The sequence below is a fragment of the Panicum virgatum genome, chromosome 5N, assembly GCF_016808335.1.
Source record: "Panicum virgatum strain AP13 chromosome 5N, P.virgatum_v5, whole genome shotgun sequence".
Taxonomy (NCBI): Eukaryota; Viridiplantae; Streptophyta; class Magnoliopsida; order Poales; family Poaceae; genus Panicum; species Panicum virgatum.
The window spans coordinates 69,810,190-69,835,143 of record NC_053149.1 but is presented as its reverse complement, the minus strand read 5'-3'; the positions used below and the strand labels follow the sequence as shown (position 1 = coordinate 69,835,143).

The 24,954-nt window shown below is 45.0% G+C and overlaps 1 protein-coding gene across 1 annotated transcript; it reads left to right on the top strand.

Moving 5' to 3' along the window:
* Window positions 1–155: 155 nt before the first annotated feature.
* On the top strand, window positions 156–24,137 carry LOC120676837 (probable esterase PIR7A). Its single transcript, XM_039958166.1, has 4 exons — window positions 156–662; window positions 792–935; window positions 1,031–1,248; window positions 24,065–24,137. The coding sequence occupies exons 1-4, from the start codon at window positions 270–272 to the stop codon at window positions 24,135–24,137; spliced, it is 828 nt and encodes a 275-aa protein (XP_039814100.1). The 5' UTR covers window positions 156–269.
* The last annotated feature ends 817 nt before the right edge of the window (window positions 24,138–24,954 follow it).

Here is a 24,954-nt window from a genome sequence, read left to right as displayed (position 1 = left end):
GCCAATATCACCAGAGCCGTCGCGTTGCAAATCCATTATTCGCCTCTTCGTGCACGTGCAGTATGCGATGACGGAGAACAACGGCAGGAAGGAGGGATCTGCCCATTCAGTTTTTCAAATGTCCTTGTAGGAATAATAGGGGGTGGGTGTGCGTGTGTGCATGTGATGGTCAGGCAGGGAAAAAAAAAAACAGACCCAAGTGAACCGGGCTCCATGTCCGTCGCCTCTTGGTGTTGTTCTTGCCAAAGGTTGGGTTGACTTCACCATCCATGAGTTCAGGGATGGAGGAGATCAGCAAGAGGCAGCATCAGCACCACTTCGTGCTCGTGCACGGCCTCTGCCACGGCGCGTGGTGCTGGTACAAGGTGGCCACCGTCCTGGAATCCGCCGGCCACCGCGTCACCGCGCTCGACCTGCCCGCGTGCGGCGCCAGCGCCGTGCGCGCCGAGGAGGTGCGCTCGTTCCAGGAGTACTCCCGGCCGCTGCTCCGCGTCGTGGCCGCCGCGCCGCCGAGGGAGAAGGTCGTCCTCGTCGGGCACAGCTTCGGCGGGCACAACCTCGCGCTCGCCATGGAAGCCCACCTGGAGAAGGTCGCCGTCGCCATCTTCGTCTCCGCGCCCATGCCGGTCGCCGGCTGGCCCATGTCAGCGGTCCTGGAACAGGTTCAGATTGATTTCTGTATCGTGATATTTAGAGCAAGCATCAAGGATCCCAAAAGGGAAAGAAAACAAAAAACAATCGATTCTTATCTGAATCACTTTCTTCTTTGATGTTCCACGAACGAACATTAGCATCTCCAAGGAGATTCAGCGTCGCATTCCTTCTTGGATTGCACATTTGGAATTGTGGGGAGAGGCTCGGAGAATCCAGCGGAAACATTCCTGGTCGGCCCCGAGTGGATGTCACGGAGGATGTATCAGCTCAGCCCTCCAGAGGTCACACAAAGTCACTCCTGATTGCTTAGCAACTGTGACGTTAACCATGGACGACAGGTGCTGACAGTTGCTGCGTTCGACGCATTGCAACGAAGGATCTGACACTTGCCAGGTTGCTGGTTAGGCCGGCGCAGATGTTCCTTAGGGACGAGGTCATGACCGGGGAGAAAGTTCTGATGGAGGGCAGGTACGGCGTGGTGAGCCGAGTCTTCGTCGTCGCCGAGGAAGACAAGACGTGGCCGGCGAAGGAGCAGCGGCGGATGGCGGCCTCCTATGGCCCCCGCATGGAGGTGAGAGCGATCCGTGGAGCAGATCGCACTATGTCAGAATCACTCATTACAGACGCGGATGGAGGCTTATTGGAGACGAAATCCATTTTTGTCTGTAAATTTGTGTCACTGATGTGGTGTCATTGGAGACGCGATTTTACGCGTCTGCAATAACACTCATTGGAGACGTGGTTTTACGCGTCTGCAATAACAATACTGTAGACGCGGCTTTGTCTAGACGCGTATCTGGTAATGCTTATTGGAGACGTATTTTTCTCAACAAGCGTCTCCTTTGTAGGGTTATCCCAGACGCGTTATTTAACCGTGTCTCCTTTAAATAAAAATGGAGACACCAGTATAAATTAGACGCGTCTCTAATGAATTGATTAGAGACGCGTTTGAGTATAGACGCATCTCCCTTATTAAATATAGCCCAGACGCATTTTAGTTTAGACGTGTCTGTGTTTTTTTTTTTGTTGCTCACAAATTCAGAAGCTCATTGGCAGAACATGCATTAGAGTAGAAACACCACAGAATTGGCAGATACACATCATCATCATCATACATAGTATAAGAACATCACATCATGTTCATCATCTTCATACATAGTACAAGAACAGCACATCATGTTCATCATCATCATCTTGTACAAGATCAAACTTAATACATACACAGAGAACAGCACACCATGTTTCATATCCTGCAGGCCCTTGGTTTCATACACAGAACAGTACAATTGACATTTTTTGTTCAATTATAATTAAGACCTGGATTGTCGCAATGAAACTCTCCTTTAGGGCTGATCACCTGGGTCATTATGAAGGAGGCAATCCTTTCTCGGGTCATTATGAAGGAGGCAATCCTTTCTCGAATCTTGACCATTACATCTTGGTCGATGGGATTTGTCATCACTTCAAAATCCTGTGTATTTCAGTAAAATATTTTTAGAACAAGGCACAAATAATAAAGCAGAAGGATATAGTTGATTTGAATATGCAGAAACTAAATGCAGAACAAAAAATCATAGAGATAAGTTGATTTGTACCAAAGAATTATCCATTCCTAGTATTTCCATTGCTTCTAGCATGTGATATGGTGTGTAGAAACCACAGGTATTACCAGCAGATTGCTGGTGGCACCGGCAACAATTACACAGAAATACAAATATTAATTTATTGGAGACTGAACAAGTCAATGCACAAAAATCACCAAGACACTTAATCCCTTATATACGTTTGGTCTTAACATGCACTTACCGAGAACTTGGAGACATGTGTCAAGCTCTTACTTCCCTTCCCCCTGACTGGGAATGATGAATTAAATGCCCTACAAGCATGTAAATTGAAAATTGTTTATGCTCAGTTATTCATCACTGTTCAAAGTTAACTTATAAAATATGGTGATGGTTAGGAACAAAGTACTCACTCATCAATAACTTCTTTCAACAAGGTATGATCACGTGCCTTGGACCTGAGAGAATCGAAGCACAAAACCTTGCTCCATTTTGGAATAATTACAACTAAAATCCAGTGGCCACCGGGGTTATGTGGAAACATAATTATCTCCTTCTTAGCATAATGATTGAGGGCCCTTCCCAAATAATCCACCACATAAGATTTGTCAGATGTTATGTTTGACAGGGACATTAGCTCAGGATCAAGAAAGCCCACAGGCATGGCCTTTGACTTAGTTTCTTGAAGCAGAGATCTAAGAAATTAAAACCAATGTCAAGCAAGCATACGGAATGAAGCAAGTAAAACTATACATTACCCTAACTAGCTAGTGCTATATGCTGGTGTCAAAGATAGTAGAGGAATTGAAACTTACAATGTGAAACAGTGCAGAAGTGACACATCCAATGCATCAAATTTGAAGAGGTCATATAAATTATCGAATCCAACAAGGAAAACCTCTGTGTCACGATCATGCCAAAAATGCTGACGCCTGTACTTCACCACAATGCCATTTTTTTATTTCCCTTACAACCTTTCATGTAGTAATTGTGGAGTTCAACAGTGGAAGTTCCAGCGACAAGTAGTTCTGCCTCAGTTAGAATAGCTTGTCCATAAGTGAATTTGGGGTGTGCTTTGGTCCATACACTTGATGGCTGTTTCTTGGATTCCTTGGTAGCAGTAGAAGCCGCCTTCTTCTTCTCACCAGCAGAGGCCTTCCCAGCGGCAGCACTAGCAGCAGCAGCTTTTAGTTTCTCAGAAGCAGCAGAAGCATTCTCAGCAGCAGCAGTACCAGCAGAAGTCTTCTTCTTCCCAGCAGCAGCAGCAGCAATTTTCTTCTTCTCAGACGCAGCAGAAGCATTCTTGTCAACAGCAGCAGGAGCAGCCGCCTTCTTGTCAGGCTCAGCAGCAGCAACCTTCTTGTCAGCAGCAGCCGCCGCCGCCTTAGGCTGGCTGCTTTTGGATGGCTTCTCAACAGCAGCAGCACTCTTGTCACCAGATGCACTCCTAGAAATGTCCTTGCTTGGATCCTTTGAAGGAATTAAGGATGTACTCTTGGCAGCAGATGCATCCATTATTTGTTGTACCACACTTTGAGAAGAACCATCCAATGATTTAGGGTTCACAATAATATGACGCCTGTTCCACTGTATCCTTTGCATAAGAGCCTGTCCAAGAGTTAAGGTCTCATCATTTGGAGGAGGTTTAAGCACATGATCATCAAAGTTCATGTGTACATACTCAACCTTCACCACTACATGGTCATCGAGAATTGGGACTGTGTGTAGTTCTGTTTGTTTTGGATAAACCAGACCCCTTACAACCTCAATTTGATAACCTCCAGGGTAGATTAGGAGTGCACAAGGTGTGGGGTCGGTCAGAACATCTAAAGAATCAAGATCTAAATCTCGGCCCCTCATCAACAAATCCATATCGTCATGTTGATCCTCTCTATTCTCTACATCCACCCTCATCAAATCCATATCCTCATGATGATCTTCTTTGTTATTTCCATCCACATTTGTAGGCTCCGAAGCAGATGCACAACTGCTCCTCCTTCCAGGTGCAGGGCTTGGGTTCCTGGAAATTGGTTGTATCTGCAATCCCTGTGCAGCAAGCATTGACATTATATCCTCTGTCACCTCAACCCTAAGTTCAGCCTTTATTTTCTCCACATCCACCGAGGCTATCCTTTTCCTCTTCCTGTACATAGACGAAAATTGTGGCCATTCGTGCTTCCAGCCCTTGTAGCTGGACACACCACGCACCCGCCCTGGCTGTTCAGGGCCTAAACAAGAAGTTAGAACATCTTGCTCCCTAACCCAGCTTATGCCTGAAGACTCTGCATGCTGTTGCTTTTCTATGATATGTTCAGCCACTCTCTTGGTTGACTCTTGGTTCCACCTAATCCGAGCAGTACCTTCTGAAATCTCGAGAGTACTCCTAGCTCGCAGCCAATACCTGGGCCGCCCGTCTGGGTACTCATCCCATGGATTAGGGATCCCTAGAGCTTCTAATTTTCTGTCCTCTTCCTCCCATTTTCTAGTTTTCCTTCATAGCCTGATGAGCCCATGTGGTGGTTGTGCACGTTCTTTTCCCGAAGAACCTTTCCTTTTGTACTTTCTTCTTGGACTGGTTCAGATTGTTTCAACTTCACAAACTCTGCCCAGTCTTTCTGTTCGATGTAGGGGTGCTGCTCAAACAGTTCTAGTCCTTTTGCGATATAATTGCACACAAGGTTGCTCTTATGGGTTCTCCAACTCTTGGCTGTCCTCTTCATGACTTGCTTAAACCCTGCAGTCTTCATCTGTGCCGGGAACTCCAAGAAGGGTGTGACATACTGATCAAATAATCTCCACTTATCCACTTTGGTGAGGCTATTGAATTTGGGCATGACCAATGAGAGCTTTTGTCTAGCAATCAGACCAGCAAGCTTCCGCAACCTCAATATATGTCTTCTCTCTGTGGGTAAGCCCACTTCATCAATTTCTGCGACTACCATCTTGTCCACTGGCCACTTTGTTGATGTCCTTGGCTTTCTAACCCGACACGTAGCTCCAGGCTGCTGATGTTCACCATCAGTGTCATCAAGCTCCTGTACAGCAGATCCATTAATTTTCTGTTCATAATCTGATCCCGCTTCGTTACCAGGTTTAGCCACCCCAGTCTTAGCTTCATGTTCCCAACTTGATTCAGAACTCACCTAACAATCATGAGATGATAAGAGATTACCATAAATAAAGTACTAATTCGGCCAATAATATCATAGCAAACTAACACTAACCATATTTTGATGAAGCGAAGCACGCGGTGCTTGAAGTATTCCAAGCCTAGTCCTTCTCTTGTGTTGCCTTTTGCATATGTTAAACCATTATGCCAAAAAAGTACTAGTCTAAATTAGCTCCTAAAACAAACTAACACTAACCACTCTAATACTAGAATAAATTTGCTCCTAAATAAATTTGCTCACGGTGTTAGGGTTAACCAAATCAGTTTGATAGAAATTGCAGTTCATCTACCTAGCTAGAATGACTAGAAGAAAATAAGAACAGAAAACTTGAGCTGAAGCTTCACTACACCACAGAAATTGCAGTTCATCTACCTAGAAATTTTTTTCCTTGCAGCAAGAATGAAAAGCAATTATGCACTGAATAAAACTAACTAGAGCACATATATTCCAGTTATCCATAAAAACATTGCAGTGGGATGTACAATAATATGGCCTAAGATTAAGCCAAAGCTACACTTTGTGTACAATAATAAGTTGGAACACCAATTAATCTCTTACTCTCTCTCTCTCATGTATATTCACGAGGGATTCGAATTCCAAAACACAGAACCACGGTCCACGGGGTTAAGGTTAAGCAAATCAGTTTGCCAGAAATTGAAGGTACAACTTGGTCATAACATTCAGATGCCCCTCCAATTAACCCTAGACTAGCAGAGAGAGAAGGAATGGTGCCACTGACCTATATGAGCACGTTGATAAAGTAGTTGGTGGCCGGCAGCTCTATGCCGCCGCCATGGACACCTGCACGTGAGCTGCACTCCGCGTGGTGGCCTACACCCGCGAGCGGCCCTGCGGTGGCGACGCGGCGCTCATCTCGATCTTGACGCCAGCGCCTCCGTGTGGAGATGGGCGATGGCGGCGCTTCCTGGTAGGCCTGCCTGCGGCTGCCTATTCGATGGCGGGCGCAACAGGGAGGAGAGGTCCCAGATTCTGCCTGGATGGGGGAGGGGAGGGGAGGGGCGGCACTGTCGGGATGGGAGGAGCGGCGTGTCAGGATGAGAGGGGTGGCACTGTCGGGATGGGAGGGGACGAGCGGCATGTCAGTATGGGGGTAACCCTAGAGCTCTTTTGGGCCTCGCCGGCCCACAAAAATTGCAAAAATAAAAATAAAAAAAGGGCCCTCTGAAGGGACTCGAACTCGCGACCGTAGACTTAAGACCGCGCGGCCAAACCATTGGAGTATGCTAGAATTTCAGTTCAGTATGCATGTCTAATTTATTATGAATATATTGGAAAGCTGCTGCGCCAATAAACCAAAAAAATTTGGTCTGGTCCGTGGTTCGAACCCGAGACCTACGAGTTCCGGCCGACACACCTAAACCATTGCGCTACTCTGGAATTTCAGTGATAAAACCATATTTTTTTTGTACATATTATCAGAACATATATTTTGGGTGGTGCAAAAACACAAAAAATGGGGCGACACCAACAGCCTCCAAGACTCGAACCGCGGCCGTTGTATCGAAAGCGCAGAGCCCATACCATCGCATCAGTTAAGGAAGTTCGATGTGTATGGATGTGTCCCCTTCCCCTCGCTAGGTCCGCCCCTTCCCCTTCTCCATCTACATAAAGATCGAAACGCCGACCCCATCACCGGCGACCCCTTCTCCATCTTCCTCGCCCCTTCCCCTTCACCGGCGACCCCCACCCCTTCCCCTTCGCCGGCGACGACGGCGATGGCGTCCATGGGCGGCGCGTCCCTGCACCAGATCTACGCGCAGCTGCAGATGCGCTGTGGGGACGGCCGCTTCGTCCCCATGGGCGGCGCACCGCGGCGTCCAAACGCCCGCCGCACTCCCTCCTCGTCCAAAATAGTTTCGTGTACTTCCCTTTGCAGCCCGGATAGAGTGGTGTCTTCATGTCTGTCACCAACTTTTTCAGTTTCTCAAACTCCAAAATAGTATGCCCATCGTACCCCATGGCATCACACACCATCTCCTCCAATTGATCAGCCACATGGTCATAGTTGTCACCGATTTGTATTAGGTCATCGTCACTAAGATCATTCCCAACAGCCTGATTGTCAGAGTGTACTTCCTCCTCATCTTGACAAGCATAAAATTTTCCAGATTGTTCGTTACAAGCGGTTTCTTGATGCATACGGCCGGCCTCAAGGTCTCAAGCATTACAACCTTCTTCTCCATGCATATTCCAACAAATATAGTCATCCATGAAACCTCGAATGATCAAATGGGTATGGACATGAACTGAACTTGAGAACTGAATGTCATTCTCACAGTCAACACATGGACAACTTATGGCGGACTTGCCCTGCTTCAACTGATCTGTCTCTGCTGCATCTATGAATGACTTCAAACCAGTCAAGTACTCACCACACGTGCGGTTCTTAAGGTACATCCACGTCCGGTTTGCCATCTACATATTCGAGCACGACAAAATTAAAATTTATTCATGAATTTCAAAAATCTGTGGGGATTTCAATAATAGAGTTATGCATGAATTTCAAAATCTCACCTTGGGGGCTAGCTATGCAGCTAGTGACCAAGCCGTGGGGATGTGCGGCGCAAGGTGATGCTAACAAGTTAATGGCTCCATAAGACTACAACAACAAAATAAAAAAATATTATTCAACAAATTGAATATATTCAATATATATAATTACATGTACATATTAAATACATAATATAAATTATTTCAACTATTTGTGCATGAATGAACAATTAAAAAACTCACCTTTTTGGCAGGGGAGGAGAGACCAGCACGGCGAGATGCAGAGGGCGGCCATCGTCCCCTAATTGGACGACGCCGCAGACGAGGGGATGCAGAGGGGGCTGCCTGATGATGTGCGGCGACGACCAAACGACGACGACGACCGAGCACACGCGGCCAGCTGCTGCCTAGCCGCCCGCGGCGACGACGACGACAGTGATGCGCGACGGGCAGTGATGCGCGGCGGCGGGCAGCCAGTGATGCGTGGGAGGGTCCAATGGCGGTGGGAGGCCCCCGGCGGCGGTGGCGCGCGCGGCCGGCGGCCGCCGGGGAGTACGCGTATGCGTGCGCGGGGGGCCGGGGCTAGCTACCTACTAGGCGCGATCGAGCACGACGAGGCATGGCGTGGGTATACGGTGCTCCGCGGGTAGGTCGCCGGCCGGCCAGCCGGTCGTCCGCCGTGCCGCGCCCGGCCTGCCAGACGATCGCCGGGGTCCCAAAAAGCAGAGCAGAGCACAACGGGAAGAAGGAGAGTGAAGACAGAGCGAGTGAAGACAGGGCATCTCAAAATGCGTCTGTATATTCATTCTTTTCCAGACGCGTTTACCTCAAAATGCGTCTAGAATTGAAGTGTCTCGGATAAGTAGTCATTGGAGATGCGTTTGTTTGAAACGCGTCTTGTGGCAGAACCGCCTAAATTATCCCGGCTCAAGTGCGTAAACCATCACCATAAAGGCAACATTAGCTTAAACGCACTTCAAACGGAACAATTTTTGGTCTGTCGGGTAACGTCCCGATACAACCACCGATTCTCGGATCGAACAAGCATACCTCGCACGAAGGCGAGTCCAGAGATATTACAACCACAAAATTTACAACACAGGCAAGTTCAGTAGTGATTACAAAATAGTTCAAACCATTATTACAAAACCAACTTAAGTAAAACAGTTATACAAGCCATAATTATAAATTCAGAGTCTAAACAGCGGAAGATGAAACACGATTTCTACAACACGTCGCCAAAAGTATACCAAGCTAGCCCAAGCCGGGTATCACTCGTCATAGTCATTGCCGGCCGAAGACGTATCCCATTCTACGGACCAGCCAGGAGGCAAAGCGCAAGGATAGGTCAAGCTAGCGATCTGATCCTCAAAACTCATACCTGAAAAAGGATTTCAACAGCAAGGCTGAGTATTCTAATACTCAGCAAGACTTAACCGACAACGGTTATAAGTAGCCCACCTTAGCTAGACTATGCAAGGCATTTGTAAGGCTCTGGTTTTCCTTTGCTGAAAAGCAATAAAGAGTAGGTCCTTACTTTCAAGTTTTAGCTTCAAGATTCTAGTTGATTAACCATTCTATGTAAGCATCTACTAACCATTCATGGTGAAACTTCTAAGCAAACATCAAGATTAATAAGAATATTGTTGCTCTTATTACTCTGTGTGGCAAAGAGATCAAGCAGTCTCATTTCATCGTGAGAGGCGGACGATTCTGAATCGAAATTCAACCTTGCAAGGGTAACCTAGCACACACGTCTGGAATACCGTCGGGTCATTCCCAAACAACCGTTAACCTTTCTTCCCGGCTTGTGGATAGTGCCACTCTCCCCGACTACAGGGCTCCAAGGCCGAACCTTGTCCCTAGAAGTCGTAGTGTTGCGCAACATATAAAAAAAACCTATCCCTACTGAGAGAGTGGGAGGTATATCCACTCCCCGGTCCAATCGGCTACTAGGCTTGCCGCGTACCATATTTACGGCATGTGACTAGTACTTTCAAAAACTTAACCAGCACTACCACACACCGCGACCTTAGCAAGTTCATCAACACAGACGGGGTCTCACATAGGACATGATATCGACACAACCCCGTCCGTCGTCCTTATATTGATAACAGAAAGTAAACAAGCAATTCCTATAAAGCTCGCGAGTGACAGGCAATCACTCGACTTTTACCGTTCCTATAAGCTTAGCAGATAGTCGAACTTAGGTCTAGAGTTCAGTACATAGGTTCCTAGGATCATGCATCTAGGGTTTCAATTCAAATCCTAAGAACTGTAAATGCACAAGTAAGTAATAACAGTAAATGATAATAATTTGAAATATAGGTTATGTCCGGGGCTTGCCTTCTCGGTAATTGCTAACTATTTCAGCGCTAGGCTCTTCCGAACTTTGGTTCGGGGCTTCAGTTAGTTCCGCAGTGTTCACTTGAGCTTCGAGATCACCTCCGTCAGACTCCGGAATCAACTCGTACGTCCCGTCTGACAAAGTAGTCGTATCTATATGCAGTGCAAGAACAACATTATAAACAAACATGGGCAATCGTTTATAGAGTAGTTAAATGACAAATTTAACTACACAAGGCATCATGATTAACAGCACAAAAGAAGTTAACTAACTTCATAAAATGAGTGGTGGTGATTTATCATACCACTAAGTCATGGTTTGTAAATAAATCAACAAATCAAAGTACAAACAGTAATAAAATCTACCAAAATTACTCTAAACAGAACATGAATAAAGTAATCTACCCTACAAAAATCATGCCAAGACAGGTAATCATTTAATCACAATAAATCATTTACTCAGATAACATCTAGAACAAGCAAGAATTACACAGGTCAAACTAAAGAAGATCAGAAGCTCAAAATTTAACATGAGATCTAAACAGGGATGATCTAGCTGCTGTGAATTTTTCATGATTTTATCTGCACGGAATTAATTCAGAAAAATTAAACTAAACAGACATCAGTTTAGCAAGATTTAATTTTTGCTCCTGTTCTAGACATGAACTAAAGCTCAAACTCCCTGGACAAGCTAACATACTCCAGAAGAACACTCATGAATATTTTCAGGATTTATTAAGAACAGAAACTATTTACCATGAATAAAGTCTATTAAACAAAGATTAAATCAAATAAAAAGCTACAACAAAGAACTGATCATGAAATTTTTATAGCAAAGCTAGTGTAACATGAGTAAACTACCACCAAAATTTCAAAGCAAAACAAGCTTTCAAGCATCAGATAAGAAAAAGATTAAAGAACAAGTAGTTATACACCTAGTAACACAAAACAACATCTACAGCAAAAACTTGCAACTAAGGCCTAACATATTCTGGTTCTACTGCATAGAGATCTTCAAGAGGATTCCAAAACATCAAGATTTGCTAATTTACGAATTTTCTACGAATTGATCTAGAATTTCAAAGTTCACTGAAAATATTACAAAGCAGCCCCTACTGGCACTATTCATCTGAGTCTATGCCTATGCAAATAACCCCCTGGGTTTTCTTTCCTTTCAACCCGAGGTCCCTGGGCCGGGTCAGAGAGGGGAGGCGGCGGTTGACCGGCCGTTTCCCGGCGAGGGGCTCACCGGCGGCGAGAGTGGAGGGGTGCGTGAGCTTCACGGGTGCAAGGCGCACCTCTGGGTGGCCTAGGGTTGCGCGGAGGGGCTCGGAAGCGGCGGCTCGGCGGAGCAGGGCGGGTCGGCGGCGGAGGCAAGCGACGGCGAGGGTGCTCCGGTGAGGTTCAGGCGAGGGGAAGTGGCCTGGGAGCTGCGCGAGGTCGAGGCGGTGCTAAAGGTGGGGGATGTAGGGGTGGAGCGGGCCTGGGTTGGCGGCTCCGCGGTGGAGTGGAGCTCGCCGGCGTTCGGGGTGAGCGGCGGCGGCGTTCTGGGGCGTGGGGTTAGGGAACTGGCGAAACGAGGAGGGGAATAGAGCGCGGGGCTTCTGGTAGTGCTCAGGCGCGCGAAAGATCGAGAGCTGGGCCTCTGGTTTGGGCTCTCCACGGCGGCGGCGAGGTGGCAGCCGGCGGGGAGGTTCTGGGCGCGGCGGGGCGGCGTGGCGAGGGGTGGAGGCGCCAGCGCGAGGCAACAGGCGGGGGAGGAGCTCGTCCGCGACGCGTGGGCGCCAGCGCACGGCGAATTGATGGCCGGGAAGGCCGGGAAATCGTCGGCGGGCGGCGCTGTCGGTGGCCGGCGGCGAGAAGCAGAGCAGGGTGGGGAGATGGTCATAAGGACGATTTTGCAATTTCCAAAAGTTCCAGGGACCTTTCTGTAAACAAGCAATAACTTTTGAACTAAAGCTCAAATGAAAAAGTGCCCAACATGAAAGTTGTTCAACTTTTCAAGATCTACAACTTTGATGTTGTGCAAAAATTTATTTGACCAAAGATTCAAGAGCTAAAATTAAAATCATTGAAGGGATTTTGAAATCTAGGAAATTTGTCTTTTTCAACGTAAATTCACTACAAACATAGACTTACAAGCAAAATTGGTTGCCATGCAATAAATGCACTGAAATTTTGCACAAACACCCTCCATAAAAGCTATAAACACAATTAACTATATAAAGGACCTTGCATAAAATCATAATTACACATATAACCTTTCATAATTACAAAAAGATCCTTTTTAAGTAATTCAAGCACATGATGCATAGCAAACCTACACCATTACTGTGCAGGCACCTAATTAAAATACTGCGTAAACACCCGGGGTGTTACAGCCTTCCCCCCTAAAAGGAATCTCGTCCCGAGATTATAGAAAGAAAAGGGTGCAACGATTTGGTACCTGGATTGGTTCTAAGAAAGTCGGGAAAGTTTCTTTGGAGAAAATTTTCAGTTTCCCAAGTAGCTTCTTCTACAGTATGCTGATTCCACTGGATTTTGTACATTTTAACTTTCTCCCTTCTAGTACTTCTTTCTTTTGTGTCAAGAATCTTGATTGGATACTCCGTATAAGATAGATCGGATTCAATTTCGATATCTTGTGGTTCAAGGATTTCAGTAGGTACCCTGGTGCACTTCCGAAGTTGTGAGACATGGAAGACATCATGAACGGCGGCCAATTGAGATGAAAGACGGAGTCGGTAGGCAACGGGTCCACAAGTTTCGATAATTTCAAATGGTCCGATGTATCGGGGTGCTAATTTCCCTTTTAAGCCAAAGCGTTGAACACCTTTAGTAGGAGATACTCGCAAATATACAAAGTCTCCTACCTCGAATTGTAAAGGATCTCTCCTTTTGTCTGCATAACTTTTCTGTCTTGATTGAGCTGCTTTAAGATTAACCTGAATAATTCTGACTTGCTCCTCTGCCTCAGAGACTAAATCTGGCCCAAAAATTTTGCGTTCTCCAGCTTGGGACCAATTCAAAGGAGTTCGACACCTTCGACCATATAATGCTTCAAATGGTGCCATTTGCAAGCTGGATTGATAACTGTTATTATATGAAAACTCTGCCAGTGCTAAGCACTTAACCCAATTCTTGCCATACTGAATAACACATGCCCTCAACATGTCTTCAAGGATTTGATTGATTCGTTCAGTTTGCCCATCTGTTTGTGGATGATAAGCTGAACTACGAATCAGTTTTGTTCCAAGGGATTCTTGCATTTGCTCCCAGAAACGTGCTATAAACTGAGGCCCACGATCAGAAATAATCGTCTTTGGAATACCATGTAAACGAACAATCTGATCGAGATAAATCTCTGCGTACTTCTTGGCAGAATAAGTGGTGTGTACTGGAATAAAATGAGCGGTCTTGGTGAGTCTATCAACTATTACCCAAACAGAATCATGCTTATGAGGAGTAGTGGGTAAACCAACGATAAAATCCATACTGATGTCCTCCCATTTCCAGGATGGAATAGATAAAGGTTGGAGAGTACCAGCTACTTTCAAATGACTAGCTTTAACTCTTTGACAGACATCACACTCAGAAACATATCTGGCGATCTCTCTTTTCATTCGAGTCCACCAGAAATTTTGTTTGAGATCATGGTACATCTTGGTACCACCGGGATGAATCGAAAACTTCGATAGATGTGCTTCATCAAGGATTTGCTTTCTAAGCTGATGATCCTTAGGTACCACTAGTCGGGATTCGAACCATAGAACTCCCCTATGATCCACTCTGAAACATTTATACTTTGCTTCTCCCTGTGATAACTTTTCCTTGATAACCTTGATACCCTCATCATGTAATTGTCCCATGATGATGCTATCATGAAGTGTAGGCTCAAGGGATATATGGTTCAAACTTCCTTGAGGTACCATTTCTAGGTTTAACTTCATCATTTCCTGGCATAGAGTTTCATTGAATGGTTCTACAGATAGACAATGGCATTGTGACTTGCGGCTGAGTGCATCCGCAACCACATTAGCCTTTCCTGGATGATAATGCACTTCTAGATCATAATCCTTTATCAACTCCAGCCAGCGTCTCTGTCTCATGTTGAGATCCGCTTGAGTGAAGATATATTTGAGACTCTTATGGTCAGTGTAAATATTACAGTGAGTTCCCATAAGATGATGTCTCCACATCTTAAGAGCGTGAATGACAGCTGCTAACTCCAGATCATGGGTTGGATAATTCTTCTCATGATCTCGGAGAGCTCTTGATGCATAAGAGATAACCCGGTTGTCCTGCATAAGCACACAACCAAGTCCCGTACCCGACGCATCACAATAGACATCAAAAGGTTTAGTACTGTCCGGTGTAGACAATACTGGAGCGGTAGTTAATCTTGCTTTGAGAGTTTGGAAAGCTTCTTCACACTTATCATTCCAAACAAACTTCACTCCCTTCTTCAATAACTCCGTCATAGGCTTGGCTATTCTGGAGAAATCAGTAATGAATCGACGATAATATCCAGCTAAACCAAGAAAACTGCGAATTTGATGAACTGAAATAGGAGATTCCCAATCCATCACTTCTTGTACTTTAGTTGGATCAACAGATATACCGTCACTGGAGATAGTGTGACCTAAGAATTTCACACTGTCCAACCAAAATTCACACTTGGAGAATTTGGCATAAAGATGATGATCTCGTAATCGTTGGAGAACGATACGCAAATGTTCAGCATGATCTTCTTCATTCTTGGAGTAGATTAAGATATCGTCAATGAAAACCACGACGAATTTATCCAGCTCCGGCATGAAGACTGAATTCATCAAGTACATAAAATATGCTGGGGCGTTGGTAAGACCAAAAGACATAACCAAATATTCATATAGTCCATATCTGGTAGAGAAAGCAGTCTTTGGAATATCACAAGGCTTGATCTTTATTTGATGGTAGCCAGAACGAAGATCAATCTTAGAGAAAACCTTAGCTCCAGCTAACTGATCAAACAGAATATCAATGCGGGGAAGAGGATACTTGTTTTTAATAGTGACCGCATTGAGTGGTCGATAATCAACACATAGCCTCAAACTATCGTCTTTCTTCTTCACAAACAGGGCTGGACATCCCCATGGTGAAGAACTTGGACGTATAAAACCTTTGTCAAGAAGATCTTGGAGTTGGACTTTCAATTCTGCTAATTCATTTGGAGGCATTCGGTACGACCTCTTAGAAATAGGGGCGGTACCGGGTTGAAGTTCGATAACAAACTCGATGTCCCTATCAGGAGGCATTCCAGGTAAATCATTTGGAAACACATCCGCATACTCCCACACAATAGGGATATCTTCAAGTTTAATTTCTTTTGCGACATAGGCACAAGAGTTAATGTACTCTCGTTGGGGTAGATAGAGTATGGTGGCTCCTTGATGTGGTGAATCTATCTCGACAGCCCGGGAAGAGATATCTAATAGCACTTTATGTGTAGTCATCCAATTCACGCCTAGAATAACATCCATGCCTTCTAAATTCAGCAAGATCAAGTCTGTCTTTATCAATTTGCTACCCAGCTTAATTGGCACACATCTAGTGATTTGATTGGAAGCTATCTTCCCACCAGGGGTTGTTATCATAAACGATCCCTTAGTATGACAAAAATCCAATCCTAATCTTGCTCCAAATTTGGCACTTATAAAACTATGCGTTGCACCAGAATCAAATAATATGACTGCGGGTTTATTGTGGATAGAGAAAGTACCCGTCATTACTGGTGCTCCTGCTGGAAGGTCTGCAAGAGTAGTGAAATTAACTCGCCCTTGCCGGACTTGCATTATTTGCCTCTTACCCTTGCCCTTGTTGTTGTTGTTGTTGTTGTTGTTGTTGTTCTGATTAGAGTTTTGCCCTGGATTGTTTCTTCTGGGTTGTGGACAATTCTTGGCAAAATGAGAAGCACTGCCACAGTTGAAACATCGATTATTACTATTCCCACTATTGAACTGTGGGGCATTCGGCCTTGGGCTAAACTGCTGTTGTTGCTGTTGCTGAGGCACTGGAGGTCTGAATCCTCCCTGTTGCTGAGGCGGCCTAAAGACAAACCTACCCACTGGGGCATTTCTTTGTGGAGGCCTAGGTGGAGTATTTTGCACCAGGCGATACCTTGGTGGCTGGGCACTCGAGGGTCCCGTTGGTGCCTTCCGCTTTTTCTCAGCACGATGTGCAGCAATACAATCTTCCTGTGTAATGGCCATATTCACCAGCTCATTATAGGTATGGGGTTGAACCAAGTTTAAACGTTCTTTGAGCTTAGTATTGAGGCCACGACGGAAACGATCACGTTTCTTGGCATCAGTATCAGCATGATGGCCCGCATATTGGCACAGATGATTGAAGGTCTGTGCATATTGAAGAACAGTGCGGGTTCCCTGATCTAGAGCCAAGAATTCATTCAACTTTCTCTCCATCAGTCCATCCGGAATATGATGTGATCTGAATGCAGTTCTGAATTCCTCCCAAGATATGATATGTTCATCAGGCTGCATTTCACAATAATTATCCCACCATAAACGTGCAGGACCGCGAAGCTGTTGGGCGGCAAAGGGGGCCTTGTTCGCATCAATACATGGTACCGCTAACAAAGCAAACTTGGAATTGATTGTACGAAGCCAAGCATCGGCATCCAATGGGTCATCAGCTTTGCTGAAAAGTGGAGGTTGGGTACCAAAGAATTCCTGGTAACCCGCTGGTTGTGCCTCCCTTCCTCCATACTGTTGGCGTGGCTGATTTTGTTGCCCATGGACTAGCTGGCGAAGCAGTTCTGTTTGCATGGCCATTAACTCGGCCAGATTTGACGGGGGTGGCGGTGGTTGCTGAGATCCACTGCCAGTTTCACAACCAAAGCCATCAGGCGTTCCGCGTGTATGACCAACCATCTGTAATCATGGAAGACATCCATTAGATACATATTTCTCGCTTCCAAAATCAATGGTACATGCAATGATCATACATTTGGATAAAACAAAATCAGCAAAAATGTAACTAGATGCGGTGTAGCACAATATGCACAACACATAAATGTGCAACCCACAAAAATCAAAACTGGTCAGCTGCTAGATAGCTTCAGGCTCCATCGTATAAAGACTCAATGCTGAGAGCAAAGGGTAAAGGAAATAATCTAGCAATTTACTCTTCAGCGCCATGTGCTATGTTGCTAAACAACAGAGATCATAGAAGGGGTTGGACTAAAATTTAGTCTCACAGATTCAACATGCTAACATTTGATGAGCACATATGCCACAAAAATTTGCAACCTCTTGTATTCATCAAACGGCGTGAAAATGCACAAATAAAGAGATTTGCTAAGTAGAAGGATTATGATTTCCAAACTGGTAGTCGCTACTTATATTACATCCAAAGCAGCCTTGTTCTTACAACCTAACATCGCTTAACCTTACCACGTATAATACAACAAGTGGTACTCCTCCCTAAGGCTATTTTACAAAAACATCTTCCCTATATACATATGCTACAACAAGAGAACACAACTAGCTAGGACAAGTCTAAGTCGCCTAGAAGTCGTCGAGGTTGCCCACAGAAGAGGCGCTGCCGGAAGAAGAGTCGTCCGGCTGAGGGTTAGGCTCAGCAAGTGCGTGCTCTGAATCTAAGTCAGATACTCCCTCGATCTCCTCTGGGTCCTCCTCTGCTGCTGCCGGCTCAGCTGGGGCATCTAGTTGCTCCTGGAGCATACCAACATGTGCTAAAGCATCAGCCCAATCTGCTTGCAGCTCATTCACCTGTGCCTGAAGAAATCCGATAACTGTGTTGCGCTGCTCTATCTCAGCACCATACTCCATAGCCTGATGCTCAAACTGTGCAATAGCAGTGTCCCTCCCAGCAACGGCATCCTGAAGTCCCCCAATCTGAATATCCTTCAGACGAAGACCTCGCTGAAAACTCTGGGCCAAGTCTATCACCTGGTCCATGTGTCGCTGCTGAAGTATCTGGTAGTGAGACTGGGCATTCATATATCTGACTACTGCCTCGATAGTCTCATCCGCTACATCTCCAATCAAGTGCCCAAAGTGTGTGACCCTGAACAGCCACTCTGCATCGCCAGTACGGACTGCTGGAAACAAACCAATAGGATATGCTGCTACCTCCTCGGGGTGGTGCTCACAAAAAGTGGTGATAGCGTTGAGAGCTGCTTTCTCAAACGCATCCACAAGACGATACCCAATCACCTCAATCTCAATCGGTGGCCACTCCAAGGTGGGGTGCTGAGGAATGATCATCTTAACTCTGTTCTTCTTAATTCCATCCTCCGAAAACTGGCGTCCCGTGTACTGGGGTGGATCTGGGTAGTGGAAGATACGAAGTGAATCCCAAAGAATCCTCGGAAAACCCTCCCAGTACAGACAATCGGTATGAGCATTTCCCTCCTCATCCCAAAAGATCTGGGAACAAGTCGCCATCTGAATCAAAAAGGATTCAAATGTGAGTAATGCAATTATCTCAAGACTTCTCAAATAAAGCTTTAAGAAGACTGCGGTAAAACAAATGTGATTCTAATTCACAAGATGATATGATTCCTACTCAAAGAATAATAAACCACAATTGGTACTGGTTCATCATTTGAGATTCTAAGGAATGAAAAGATCCTTATAACAACAAGATGGGGCTTAGGAGGAAGGCATGACTCGAAACCATATTTTTTTTTATCTAAGGAAAATCTAAGCATCGTAACAAGCATGCTACTAAAATCAGAGTTTCACTCACTCATGTTTTAAGCACACTAACACTTATCTTATAACGATTCATACTAGAAATTCCTTAAAAAGCTCATGTAGCAACTTTAAATATCATGAACCAATCAAACATCAACCAGATATGTATGCACGTCCTGACCGTCCTCACAAGATAAACAATTGCCAACTATCGTTGGGCTTACGTGGTTAGCACGGTGGTATACATAAATACGGCTCTCCCTATATAGCTATTCGATACATTCTAACCGTTCTTAGCTTATCGAATCGCGGTTAGTGTACCTGCATAAGATTGACAGAACATATATATATATCCAATGAACCTTTCATGCCAGCATTCATGAAAGCGTTCCCAAACATTACCGCTCACTATAGAAGCGGCAGCCATACAATTTCCGCCGTATGGCCAACGTTAGCATACGCTACTCAGAGGCGTATTCACAAATTTCTTTACTCCCAATATAGTCGACCGAGGTCGGTATATTGGCAGCAGCTCAAGTAGGTCACTGCTTGAGCGCAGCGTTCGGTTCGCATCACCGACGGGAAGGTCAGACTCCCTCAGCTGACTGAGCACACTTTACTTCCAATATAGTCAACTAATCGTTGGTATATTGGGAGCACCTCAAGTAAGCCACTGCTTGAGGGCAGCGTTCGGCTCGCATCACCGACGGGAAGGTCAGACTCTCTCAGCTGACTGAGGATCCTTACCATCTTACCTCACGTAGGTGCGTCGTTACAATAATAAGAGTTGCTTGTGAGTATGGTTTGACAAAATGTAAAGTGCTGGAAGTCAGATAACATAAACCATACAGAAAATAACCACCTAGTAATTCCCATAAATTCCCTAGGACTTTACGTTCTAAACACAACTCTTAACGAATCCAACGTAGTTTTCCGAAATTCTTTATGGTTCCAATTTTATATGGAAAACGATTTTTAAGGTTCCAACACCTCTGGTATATGCTTGTAGCTCTGATGCCAGCTGTGGCAGAACCGCCTAAATTATCCCGGCTCAAGTGCGTAAACCATCACCATAAAGGCAACATTAGCTTAAACGCACTTCAAACGGAACAATTTTTGGTCTGTCGGGTAACGTCCCGATACAACCACCGATTCTCGGATCGAACAAGCATACCTCGCACGAAGGCGAGTCCAGAGATATTACAACCACAAAATTTACAACACAGGCAAGTTCAGTAGTGATTACAAAATAGTTCAAACCATTATTACAAAACCAACTTAAGTAAAACAGTTATACAAGCCATAATTATAAATTCAGAGTCTAAACAGCGGAAGATGAAACACGATTTCTACAACACGTCGCCAAAAGTATACCAAGCTAGCCCAAGCCGGGTATCACTCGTCATAGTCATTGCCGGCCGAAGACGTATCCCATTCTACGGACCAGCCAGGAGGCAAAGCGCAAGGATAGGTCAAGCTAGCGATCTGATCCTCAAAACTCATACCTGAAAAAGGATTTCAACAGCAAGGCTGAGTATTCTAATACTCAGCAAGACTTAACCGACAACGGTTATAAGTAGCCCACCTTAGCTAGACTATGCAAGGCATTTGTAAGGCTCTGGTTTTCCTTTGCTGAAAAGCAATAAAGAGTAGGTCCTTACTTTCAAGTTTTAGCTTCAAGATTCTAGTTGATTAACCATTCTATGTAAGCATCTACTAACCATTCATGGTGAAACTTCTAAGCAAACATCAAGATTAATAAGAATATTGTTGCTCTTATTACTCTGTGTGGCAAAGAGATCAAGCAGTCTCATTTCATCGTGAGAGGCGGACGATTCTGAATCGAAATTCAACCTTGCAAGGGTAACCTAGCACACACGTCTGGAATACCGTCGGGTCATTCCCAAACAACCGTTAACCTTTCTTCCCGGCTTGTGGATAGTGCCACTCTCCCCGACTACAGGGCTCCAAGGCCGAACCTTGTCCCTAGAAGTCGTAGTGTTGCGCAACATATAAAAAAAACCTATCCCTACTGATAGAGTGGGAGGTATATCCACTCCCCGGTCCAATCGGCTACTAGGCTTGCCGCGTACCATATTTACGGCATGTGACTAGTACTTTCAAAAACTTAACCAGCACTACCACACACCGCGACCTTAGCAAGTTCATCAACACAGACGGGGTCTCACATAGGACATGATATCGACACAACCCCGTCCGTCGTCCTTATATTGATAACAGAAAGTAAACAAGCAATTCCTATAAAGCTCGCGAGTGACAGGCAATCACTCGACTTTTACCGTTCCTATAAGCTTAGCAGATAGTCGAACTTAGGTCTAGAGTTCAGTACATAGGTTCCTAGGATCATGCATCTAGGGTTTCAATTCAAATCCTAAGAACTGTAAATGCACAAGTAAGTAATAACAGTAAATGATAATAATTTGAAATATAGGTTATGTCCGGGGCTTGCCTTCTCGGTAATTGCTAACTATTTCAGCGCTAGGCTCTTCCGAACTTTGGTTCGGGGCTTCAGTTAGTTCCGCAGTGTTCACTTGAGCTTCGAGATCACCTCCGTCAGACTCCGGAATCAACTCGTACGTCCCGTCTGACAAAGTAGTCGTATCTATATGCAGTGCAAGAACAACATTATAAACAAACATGGGCAATCGTTTATAGAGTAGTTAAATGACAAATTTAACTACACAAGGCATCATGATTAACAGCACAAAAGAAGTTAACTAACTTCATAAAATGAGTGGTGGTGATTTATCATACCACTAAGTCATGGTTTGTAAATAAATCAACAAATCAAAGTACAAACAGTAATAAAATCTACCAAAATTACTCTAAACAGAACATGAATAAAGTAATCTACCCTACAAAAATCATGCCAAGACAGGTAATCATTTAATCACAATAAATCATTTACTCAGATAACATCTAGAACAAGCAAGAATTACACAGGTCAAACTAAAGAAGATCAGAAGCTCAAAATTTAACATGAGATCTAAACAGGGATGATCTAGCTGCTGTGAATTTTTCATGATTTTATCTGCACGGAATTAATTCAGAAAAATTAAACTAAACAGACATCAGTTTAGCAAGATTTAATTTTTGCTCCTGTTCTAGACATGAACTAAAGCTCAAACTCCCTGGACAAGCTAACATACTCCAGAAGAACACTCATGAATATTTTCAGGATTTATTAAGAACAGAAACTATTTACCATGAATAAAGTCTATTAAACAAAGATTAAATCAAATAAAAAGCTACAACAAAGAACTGATCATGAAATTTTTATAGCAAAGCTAGTGTAACATGAGTAAACTACCACCAAAATTTCAAAGCAAAACAAGCTTTCAAGCATCAGATAAGAAAAAGATTAAAGAACAAGTAGTTATACACCTAGTAACACAAAACAACATCTACAGCAAAAACTTGCAACTAAGGCCTAACATATTCTGGTTCTACTGCATAGAGCTCTTCAAGAGGATTCCAAAACATCAAGATTTGCTAATTTACGAATTTTCTACGAATTGATCTAGAATTTCAAAGTTCACTGAAAATATTACAAAGCAGCCCCTACTGGCACTATTCATCTGAGTCTATGCCTATGCAAATAACCCCCTGGGTTTTCTTTCCTTTCAACCCGAGGTCCCTGGGCCGGGTCAGAGAGGGGAGGCGGCGGTTGACCGGCCGTTTCCCGGCGAGGGGCTCACCGGCGGCGAGAGTGGAGGGGTGCGTGAGCTTCACGGGTGCAAGGCGCACCTCTGGGTGGCCTAGGGTTGCGCGGAGGGGCTCGGAAGCGGCGGCTCGGCGGAGCAGGGCGGGTCGGCGGCGGAGGCAAGCGACGGCGAGGGTGCTCCGGTGAGGTTCAGGCGAGGGGAAGTGGCCTGGGAGCTGCGCGAGGTCGAGGCGGTGCTAAAGGTGGGGGATGTAGGGGTGGAGCGGGCCTGGGTTGGCGGCTCCGCGGTGGAGTGGAGCTCGCCGGCGTTCGGGGTGAGCGGCGGCGGCGTTCTGGGGCGTGGGGTTAGGGAACTGGCGAAACGAGGAGGGGAATAGAGCGCGGGGCTTCTGGTAGTGCTCAGGCGCGCGAAAGATCGAGAGCTGGGCCTCTGGTTTGGGCTCTCCACGGCGGCGGCGAGGTGGCAGCCGGCGGGGAGGTTCTGGGCGCGGCGGGGCGGCGTGGCGAGGGGTGGAGGCGCCAGCGCGAGGCAACAGGCGGGGGAGGAGCTCGTCCGCGACGCGTGGGCGCCAGCGCACGGCGAATTGATGGCCGGGAAGGCCGGGAAATCGTCGGCGGGCGGCGCTGTCGGTGGCCGGCGGCGAGAAGCAGAGCAGGGTGGGGAGATGGTCATAAGGACGATTTTGCAATTTCCAAAAGTTCCAGGGACCTTTCTGTAAACAAGCAATAACTTTTGAACTAAAGCTCAAATGAAAAAGTGCCCAACATGAAAGTTGTTCAACTTTTCAAGATCTACAACTTTGATGTTGTGCAAAAATTTATTTGACCAAAGATTCAAGAGCTAAAATTAAAATCATTGAAGGGATTTTGAAATCTAGGAAATTTGTCTTTTTCAACGTAAATTCACTACAAACATAGACTTACAAGCAAAATTGGTTGCCATGCAATAAATGCACTGAAATTTTGCACAAACACCCTCCATAAAAGCTATAAACACAATTAACTATATAAAGGACCTTGCATAAAATCATAATTACACATACAACCTTTCATAATTACAAAAAGATCCTTTTTAAGTAATTCAAGCACATGATGCATAGCAAACCTACACCATTACCGTGCAGGCACCTAATTAAAATACTGCGTAAACACCCGGGGTGTTACACGTCTCCTATAGTCTGCATAAAGCAGACACGTTTTGTTGAACCGCGTCTCTAATACTTTGCAGACACTTTTTGTTATGACGCGTCTGGAATAAGTCGTCATTGGAGGCGCATTTTGTTTTTCTAAAGCCTGGAAGACCATATTGGAGACGGGTTTTGAACCGACACATCTGGAATAATATTTTGGAGACGCGTTCTAGTATTTGCGTCTCGAAACATAGTGTCTTCTTTTATCGTTTCTTACATAGTGTCACATGCCCATGTTCTCAAAGCAAGCGGAGCTCGCGCAGCTCATCATGGAAGTAGCGGAAAAGTACAGTTGATTGGGAGGAAGAGCAACTCTTGTGATATTAATTTTTATGAATCTTGTGAGATTACTTTAGACTTTTTTTAGAGTCACGGGGATCCCACCTGAATTTCACTAAAGGACTTTGGGTAGGTCAAAAAATTACAAGATTTTCAGCAATAAAAAATGTAGTAAAAGATACACCCGGATACAAGATGTCACTGTCACACCCGGTTTTAAAAACAAAACCGAATGCATAGTTATATGTATGTCAGGATCAAGTTTCATACATATAGAGATATTATAAGTGAATAATCAGTAACAGTATCACGTAAAAGAGAATTAAAACAATTAAAGACTATCAGAGTTATACAGCTTATCCTGGAAACGAAGCCTTCAACTTCACAGGCAATCGATTGGGGGTTGCGCACGCCTAGAACTCAGCATCATCTTCAAAATCTTTATACAACTTCTCCTTCTGAGCAGCAGTAAGTAAGGGTGAGTACACTTATGGTTTATATCCATCTTCAAGTTTATTAATCATATGAGGGTCCAAGCCGCTCTTGACCGGGAGCACGGCTAACCAGTTAGTTTTAACTCTGCAGAGGTTGTACACTTTCACCACAATTCACGTAAAAGTTCCGAAGAACTTTGAACCCAACCACGCATGTGCTAGCTAGGCACAATACCACACTTCCGAGGTGTGATTGCATAGGGACGCTACGAGGCATTTACAAAGAATTCCTATATGTAAGTGTTAGTCCCTATAATTGCAGTCCCTCAGAAGACACAGCTTCCTTCACCTGCTCCACCACACAAGCCCAAACACCACCAAACGAGCCACCCCAACACCA

Excerpts from the sequence above, each read along its gene's own strand:
- LOC120676837 (XM_039958166.1), top strand. The coding sequence starts at position 270 with ATGAGTTCAGGGATGGAGGAGATCAGCAAGAGGCAGCATCAGCACCAC. Across the intron at positions 936-1,030 it reads ATCAGCTCAGCCCTCCAGAG|GATCTGACACTTGCCAGGTT; the intron begins GTCACACAAAGT and ends ATTGCAACGAAG. Across the intron at positions 1,249-24,064 it reads AGAGCGATCCGTGGAGCAGA|TCACATGCCCATGTTCTCAA; the intron begins TCGCACTATGTC and ends TCTTACATAGTG.